We start from the raw sequence: 8,930 nt of genomic DNA on the forward strand, positions 1-8,930 counted from the left end.
TAATTCAGAGTCAATCCTTTCACTTTACACTTCGTGTGCACTTCTCCTTGTGGGTCCCTGTATTCGTAGCCGTAATTTTTTGGACCACCACTGACGAAACTTAAAATCTTGTCGTCAGGATGCTCGTCTGTCCAGGCTCCTAAACGGTCTCCTTCGATGTTAGGGTGCTGTTGACTCAGGTGATCGATGTAGATGCAACTGTCCGTGTCAAAGTACAGGACGCGTTCCCCTAACAGTTCTAAAGCTTCGTACAATTTTAAGCGAGCATGGGCTGTCACGTAAGCCGCAATGATGACATTTCCAAAAGGGTCGTCTTGTACAAAGTCCAGATCTTCTTCGTAATTGACCAAGATCAAATTCTCGCGAACGACGTCCACGTGTTTCATGTATTTGGTTTTGTCGTGAATCATCTGGAAGCAGCGGGAAGGTTCTGTCAAATATTCCGTTTTGGGTAAACACGGTCGTTGTGCCATTTTACCCCACAAGCAATTTAACATCACTTTGGGAAACGATCGCCTGCCTTCGTTTTTCTCGATGTGATCTAAAGTGATGCCTTCTTGTTCATAGTATTTCTCTTTGAATTTTATTTGGTCTTCGGGAGTGTGACACCAGGAAGGATAGCCACTGGCTTCTTGCTTCAGTTTCAAAAAGGCATCCACGTAGTCGGCGAAAATGCCTTTCTGACTGGGGTCACCCTTGTGGTATTGTTGTGTCTTGGGAAAGTGGAAAATTTCGTACACTTCTAACAGTTGGTATCCCATGTCCAGAGCTTTGAACAATTCCACGCTAACCCACGTCCCCGTCAAAGCCCGTTCTTCCTGGGTGTGCTGACAAGGCTGATCTTGGTTGCACGTTTCGGCACAAGTACGGCACAAAGGAAACATCAGTTTGCCTTGACAATGGTGAGGTAAGACGGGATGGTACAAGTCCGTGGGAGGCAAAACTTTACACTTGATCAAGCCTTCGTATTGTCGAATGTTTTTCAGGTCGATGTGTTCCGTGAACAATTCTGGCTGCCCTGTAGGAAAGTGACAATATTTGCACACGTAGGGATACAGCGAACACACGTCCAAGTATTTGATTTCTTCTCCTTTCTCTTCGTCGGCTTGGTACAGCAAACAGGTGCCATTGGTCCTTCCTCCGTACAAACTATCCCTCGGGTTCAGGGGGTCCATTAGCTTGTAACTTTCCATGAGGCGTTTAAACTCAGGATCGGTTTTCAAACGGTGATCGTACTCGTGTTCCCACATTTCCACCACTTGGTATCCTTGCTGTTCTAACTTCAAGCGTCGCTGACATGTGTCCTGCTACAGGTCTTCCATGGTCCGTTGTAAAAACTGATTTTTAGTGCTACGATCAGGGTAACAGACGGGACATCCGTGAAATAAGCAACCGTTAAACTCGTACACGATCTTGGGGTTTTCTAAGTCCCAACCATCGACCGAATACGTTCCGATGGTCTTTTCGCCTCCTCCGTTGCGGGCATGCTGAATCCATTTGTCTTCCTTGTCGCACAAGTAATGTAACCAGCGGAGGGCTTTGACAGAGTATTGACGTTTGACATAGTGGGTCGATTGAGGGCTGATGACAGCCTCGGTGTTTTCAGGCATGAATCATTGGCGGTACACTAAGGAACACGCTTTGGCAATGGTGCAAGCTTCTTTCAAAGGATCGACCCCTCCGTGTTCCATGAACAGTTCTCGAAATTTTCCACAGCAACGTCGTAAAATGTCCACGCCGGAACGACAATACTTTAACATTTCTTCCTGAAAGTCGAAGGGGTCCGAGGCGTGAGCCTGGTACCAAGCGTAGAAAGCTTCTCGTTGTTCGGTACGCATGTTGTCGGGGTCGTAATAGTGAGCCTCAGGTAAATGGGGTAGAACGGCGTGTTGATTGGCTTCCGTATTGAAAAAGTGTGGAAAGTACCCTTTAGCCATTTCTGTCATTCCAAACGTTTTAGGCATTCGACTCAAAGGCATGGCCAAATAGCTCATCGAATCTTTAAACTGTACTTGTCCCACTTGCATGAAAATGATTTTGGCTCCGTTCAAAGTCACTTTAGGACGCTCGGTGCCTTGTTCCGTATAGTATCTCAAAAGAAACTGTCCATCGTATCCGGAGAAATTGTGAGCCATCACCGTGGCATGACGATGACAATCTCCGTAACGTTCGATGTCCTCTTGGCTCCACGTCTTGTCGATGGGGTCTAAGACCCATTGGGCAAAATCGGCTAACGTGTTCGGTCCTCGAAAGATTTTTTCACGCCCTCCGGGAATCTTACTACACTGAGGGCAATGACTGAAGATAGGTTCCTGAATGCACTTTTCGCACGCTCGATGAGCCACGCAGAAATTAGGAATGTGAATGCCGGTCTCTTGCATGCATTCGAAATCGAAAAAGATGAAATTGCCTTTCTTCTTGTGACCGTCCTCTTTCTCTGGTTGGGGTTGGTATTTTTGCACGTAGCATTGGTGTTCCAAGTCCACGATGTGGTGACAAATGTGACATTTTTTCTTTCCTGAACATACGTGTGCCTTGGCACTATTGGTACGTATGCCTTGTCCACACGTAGGGCACAATCTCAGGAGTTGACAAGCACATTTCTGCTGTGAACCTTGCGTCTTCAAATGTTGTTGGTAACAGGTAGGGCTGACAAACGTGCGCAAACAAGTTGAACAAGGCACTGGTCCTTCGCTCAGACAGGGTTGAGAGGCCAAACATCCTGAGCATTTCAATCCACAAATGCTTGTGTTGCTCCCGATTATTTTAACCATGGTCACATTTCTCACAGTAATATCTGTATCCTAGGAATCCGGTGATACTGGTAATGGTATCGAAATGGTCATCGTGATAATAGACATGAATGTATTTTCCATCCTTAAAGTCTTTCCCTCGAAACAACAGAGGCCCGCGCATTTCTTGAGGGTACACTTTCAAGGTGTAGCGTGGAGCTAGACATCTTGCAATTTTTGCATCTCAGGAATGCCACAGGGTGTGTCTTTGGACAGTCCGGCTTGTTGCAACAGGAGTTCTGCTTCACTTCGTTGTTTGGCTCGGTCCGATTTTCGAATATTCTCCCAGGCTCTTTTCCATTCTACCGTGTCGTTCTTGTTGGCATAGGTTCGTCCCACCACGATAGCCCTGGCTAAATACATCTGGTCTTGAGGGTTGTTAATTCGGACGAGACTTGTTTTGGTGTTGCGAAGCTCGTTCACCAATAACATCTTTTTGTGTCCAGTCCCTTGAGGAGGAGAGACGTAGGTCATGTCCAGTGTGGCTTTTCCATCGGTGATGTCAAACTGGTCATTAGATCGTTGCACGTGTTGAATTTTTTCCATGACTTTGGAAGTGGTCAATTCTGCTGGGGTGCTAAACTCGATCCAAACAGGGGATTTCAAACCGTCGTGTTGTATGGAAAGTCTCAAGCGATCATCTTCTTTGGGTTGACATTGTCGCTTGAGTGTGGTGAGCAAAGAATCCCACACTCCGGTGATGAACCCTTCTGCTTTCTCTAACGGTACTTCAGCCTTGAAATCTTTAAACTTCACCGTGTATTTGTAAGCCGTGGTTCTAAATTTTCTAGAGCGCTTTTCCGTCTCTCGAATGGAATAGTATTTTTCAGGGTTGACTAAGGGTGGCGAACTTTGTTTAGAGGGTTTGGATTCTGGTTCACTCATGTCCTCTTCAAAATCACTGGCATGAATTTGTGCCAAGACTTCAACTCTGGTACGAGGCGATAGATCACGTTTCTGCCTCTTACTTTCTTCTTTCTTCTCAAATGAATTGGATCGTTTCATCTTGAGTGCAAAAAGTTAAATGACTCGAGTTTAAACACCATAGCCTAATTTATAGTCATGGCAGACCAGCGTATATAAAAGGGTGTGTGTCTTGTCCTTTCACTATTCATTTCACTCTCAAACCGAGCACAACGATGGAAGAGACTACCCAGATGGAACGTTTCATCAGAGCTTTGCGAGGGGTCATTAGAAAATTCTCTTCAGACCAGCCGACAGACTATTCTCCTTCCTTTCGAGATAAAAGTCAAGACACTTGTTATATCTGTCAGAAGAAAGGGCATTGGTCTTCAGAGTGTCCAGACCATCAAAAAAGATAAAAGGGGCTAGAAAAGACAAAAGTCAAGATACCTGTTATTATTGTCAAGAAAAAGGACATTGGTCTCCAGATTGCCCAAAAAAGAAACAAAAGGAGTCAGAAGAAAAGAGGGATTCTTCAGAGGAAGAGAGGGATTCTTCAGAGGAAGAAAGCAGCCAGGGAAAGAAAAAGAAAGAGGAGAAGAAAAGAAGAAGGAAAGAAAGTGAGGAGGAAGAGGAGGAAAAAACTGTGACTAAAGAGAGACTAAACAATGAGACAGAAGGAGTGTAAGAACTTTTTAATGTGCTCTGTTGTGAATTGTGAATTGGATTGTAACTATTGATAAAAGAATACATTAATTATATAAGGTAAGTGTCTTTGAGTTTTGATTTTAAAATAAGAACGTACACTCACGCACTCATATACACGTACTATAGGGGTAAAATGGTGTTTTGTTTTTTTTGAGTTATTGGCAATTGAAATTGTATTTCTTTTCGAGAGACGTGGGTGGCCCTGAAAAGGGCCTTTGGTTTTTTTGGTGTAGGGGTGAGTTTAAGCAATCAACTTTAACTGTCTTAAGCCTTTGCCACGGCCGAGGCCTACTTCTGGACTGCGTACTGTTGATGATGATGATGATTTGGTTGAAATCACTAAGGGTGGTACGGTAGGCTTAGTCACAGGGTTAACGTGTTTAGCTCGGGAAGGTCGTAATCTCTTTGGTCGTAATAAAGAAGTCTGATACATTTGTTTCAGACTTCTTAACTCCGCTAAAATGTCCAACAGTACCGTGACCGTTTGATTTTCACCCTCTTGTTTCTTTGCTGCTACTTCTTCTTGCTGTTGTTGCTGTTGTTTTTTTCTTACCTCTTCTTCTTGCTGCTGTTGCTGTAGGAGAAAAGCTTGTTCCGCTTCCTTTTGTCGTTGTATAAATTTCTCCAATTCTTCTTTCTGTCTCTGTCTAAAATTCTCCACTTGCGGTAATGAAGAAGGTAACGAAGGTTCCGGAACAAATTCTTGCGAGGTAAGAGAATCCACAAAATCCCAGTTTACCTTTTCTGAAAGTAAGTCCGGGTTCCCTTGGGCGGTCTCCACTGCTGGTGCACCCCAATGGATCGTTTTCTGAGTTTCCGTCATGTTGAATCACTGTCGCATGGAGTGACTACACACAGGCGCTAGCGACTCTATATAGACCACGTGACGTCACAGACTGTTCTCTTCGGATTGGATGCGGGCTGACTGAATTTTGTAACGCGTGTTTGGATTGGTGAATGAACTCAATCCGTTTCAATCCTTCCTCTACCTATAAATAAGCGCAGTTCACTGCATTGATTCACCTGTTCTCGTCGCCTCAAGATGTGGACCACAGTTGAATTATCCACCCTTGTGTCTTCAATGATGTTTAGGACGGACATGCTAATGTATGTCCGATCCAAGTGGACCGTTGTCCACAGGACAGACACCAGTCTGTGGATACGTAGGATCTACGTAGAAAGACAAGGATGCCTCAAAAGAGTGCTGATTTACGGTCCTACAGTGAGGCGCAGCCTAAGGACAAGAAGAAGACCAATGCGGTGTCCTTTATGTTAATGGATACATTAACATAAACCCAAAGGCCCTTTTCAAGGCCACTCATAGGTCTCGAAAAGAGAATGACTTTCGATTGCCTACCCCTTTTTTTAATTTTTGTTTAAAAAAATCCCATGTTAAATTCCCCTTGTCCCTAAAGTAGTAGTTTTTTTTCTCCCATGTTCAATTCCCCTTGTCCCTAAACAAGCCCAAACTCTATTCCCCATGTTCAATTCCCCTTGTCCCTAGACAAGCCCAAACTCTATTCCCCGTGTTAATTCTCCTTGTCCCTAGAGTGGCCCAGCAATTTTCCCCATGTTAAATTTCCATTGTCCCTAGAGTGGCCCGGGGGGGTCTGTAATGCTAATTCCCATTGTCCCTAGGGTGGCCCCATTCACTACTGTTGCACCATTAGAAAAGGGAAAGTTTCATCGTTCCAGAAAACTTCCAACAGTTCCTGTCCCTGCTACCTGAGGTGTAACCTCACCCGATAACCAATTGCCTCTTATCAAGTGATTTCATTTTGGCTTGAAACCCCGACCCAATAATATCTTTCTCAAGAACCATGATACTTTGATTCACCTTTCTAAATTGAAAACTTACTCTACTGTCCAACTAGGCTTACAAATTCAACTAGTCGCACAGGCTTTATTTATAATTTGGAATATTTATGAACACACTTTGTGCACCAAAAATAAATTATATCGAAAGGAAAATTTTACCAATATATGCGACTCTAATTACTATGGTGGCTAACTTACAAGAATCGGCAGTAGGGAATAGTCCATATATGAAACCTGGGCAGAACTTGATTTCAGTACTACCAAGGCGCGTCAGGCAACGTACCGGCCGACAACTGTGTCACAACTTTGAGTCTTTTCCTCCCTTCCCAGCTCGAACATCAAAGACGAGTGTGTGGGCCGATTCCTACTCGACAAGTAATTAGGTGCGCCGATAAACGTTTATACACGGAACCTTGAGGAGGGGGGAGGAGGGGGCACGTCTCAAGGGCGGTGTTAATCCCTCTAAGCGACATATTGCGATAGAATCTGTAATATATGATGCGTGTATGGTTCGATTCCCACTCATTTTAAAACCATGTTGTCGCCTTGGTTTCATTGCCCGAAAGTCGAACATAATTAAGAAGCAGGCGTGTCGGGTGAGGCTCACTTTCTTTCCCTCACGATCAGTTAAATCAGGGGTGTCCAAAGTCCGGCCCGCGAGCCAATCACGGCCGGCGGTAAGATTTCATACGGCCCGCAGCTTCGGTCATATAATGTATTATTTATGGCCCGCTAGCACGCGAACCTTTCTCCGCTCATTTCTGCCATGGCGACTGAAAAGAAAAAGAGGAAAGTTGAAAGTGAGGGCCGCCGCTTTCAGAAAAGATGGAAATTACAGTACTTTTTCACTGAAAATCGAGGCAGTTGTGTTTGTCTCATTTGTAACGAGACGGTTGCCTTGTTTAAGGATTTCAATTTAAAGAGACACTACCAGACTAAACATGCTAACACATACGACAAGCTAACAGGGAGTGAAAAGTGAAGCAATTCCAAGCTGCTCTGTGAGTCAAAGGAAAATATCATCAAAGCAAGCTTCGAAGTGGCCATGTTATTAGTTAAACATGGCAAATCTTTTACTGAAGGTACATTTATCAAAGGCTGTGTCATGAAAATGGTGGAGAACATTTGCCCCGAGAAGAAGCAAGAATTTATGAATGTTTGCCTGGCACGTAACACTGTGACACGGAGAGTTGAGGGTATATCGTCAGATATTCAGAGACAACTCAGGGACAGGGGAGTGACTTTTGATTATTTCTCATCAGCCTGCGATAAAAGCACCGATGCTTCTGACACTGCACAGCTCTTGATTTTTTTAAGAGGAGTTGGCGACAACATGAACGCAGTAGAGGAGCTGCTTGACCTCCAAAGCCTTAAAGACCAAACCAGAGGAACGAATTTATTCGTTTCTGTTTGTGATGCTGTTGATGATATGAAACTACCGTGGAGTAAAGTTTCTGGGATCATTACCAGTGGTGCGCCTGCCATGGCTGGTGAGCGAAGTGGATTGTCCACACTGATCTGCAATAAAGTCGGCGAAGAAGGAGGTAACGCTATTAAACTACACTGTATAATTCATCAGCAGGCTCTCTGCGCCAAACATATCAAATCTGATCATGTTATGAAACCAGTGGTAAAGGCAATCAATTATATTCGCTCTAAAGCTCTACACCACCGACAGTTTCATCAGTTCTTGCTTGACATCCAAGCTGAATACGGAGACGTAATATATCACAACGATGTGAGGTGGCTAAGTTGGGGGTCCGCAATGCTGCGATTTTTCTTTCTCAGAGAAGAAATAAGACATTTTTTGTGTGAAAAGAGGCAACCGATGGAAGAATTGTCCGATCCTGTATGACTGGCAGATGTGTATGTTTCGGTTGACATAACGAAGAATCTGAATGGGCCGAATGTTAATCTTCAAGGACGAGATGCAGTGGTGAGCCAGCTATACTCTTACGTCAAGGACTTTGGAACGAAGCTGCAACTTTTCCAAAGACATTTGTCCCAAACAGAGCCCTGCACCGCGCACTTCCCAGCTTTGAAAGAAGTAATTCAAAGTTTCCCACAGGACAACATCAGTGTGCAAATGAAGAGTTATGCAACCGCTATCGCATATCGTTCTGTGGAATTCAACAAACGCTTTCAGGATTTTGCAGTTATTGAAAAGGACATGTTGCTTTTCTCTTCTCCCTTCTCCGTGGACCCTGATGATGCTCCTCCACAGATCCAGCTGAAGCTCATTGAGCTGCAGTGTGACAATGAGTGGCGCGCCAAACACAAGCAGCTTTCTCTTGTTGACTTTTACGGGCAGCTGGATAAAGGCAGATTTCCAGAAATGCGAACATTTGCTAAGAAAATGCTGAGCTTATTCGGCTCCACATATTTGTGTGAGCAGACATTCTCTGTCATGAACTTAAACAAGAACTAATTGAGGTCAAGACTAAGTGACTCCCACTTACGTGACATTTTACTCATCTCAACCACTGCCCTCAAACCAGACCTGGCCTCTTTAGTGAAATCCAGATCTCAGTATCACCCTTCTCATTAGTGTCAGCAAGTTATCGGTTTCTTGATCAATCTGAAATTGAGTGTTTTGAACGGTAACATATGTCACTATTAACAGTGAAAAACCAAAAGCACACTTATGCACTTGGACTTATGGCACTTATTTTATTAAACTCTTGAATAAGATTTGGTTATAACTGTTGA

The 8,930-nt window shown here is 44.1% G+C and overlaps 1 protein-coding gene across 1 annotated transcript; it reads left to right on the forward strand.

The window, feature by feature from the left end:
• The first annotated feature begins 7,332 nt into the window (after positions 1-7,332).
• On the forward strand, positions 7,333-8,649 carry LOC149776490 (general transcription factor II-I repeat domain-containing protein 2-like). The gene is made up of 2 exons (XM_089941312.1): positions 7,333-7,765; positions 8,234-8,649. Exons 1-2 carry the CDS (start codon positions 7,333-7,335, stop codon positions 8,647-8,649), a joined length of 849 nt encoding a protein of 282 aa, XP_089797438.1.
• Positions 8,650-8,930: the final 281 nt, after the last annotated feature.

Source organism: Sinohyriopsis cumingii, chromosome 18 (assembly GCF_028554795.1).
Source record: "Sinohyriopsis cumingii isolate HCF-2022 chromosome 18, ASM2855479v2, whole genome shotgun sequence".
In the NCBI taxonomy this organism is placed as follows: domain Eukaryota; kingdom Metazoa; phylum Mollusca; class Bivalvia; order Unionida; family Unionidae; genus Sinohyriopsis; species Sinohyriopsis cumingii.

What these genes read in the sequence shown, in the direction of transcription:
- LOC149776490 (XM_089941312.1), top strand. Translation starts at nt 7,333, where the DNA reads ATGGTGGAGAACATTTGCCCCGAGAAGAAGCAAGAATTTATGAATGTT. An exon ending in TAAAGTCGGCGAAGAAGGAG is followed by an intron (nt 7,766 to 8,233) that starts GTAACGCTATTA and finishes TGTCCCAAACAG; the next exon opens with AGCCCTGCACCGCGCACTTC.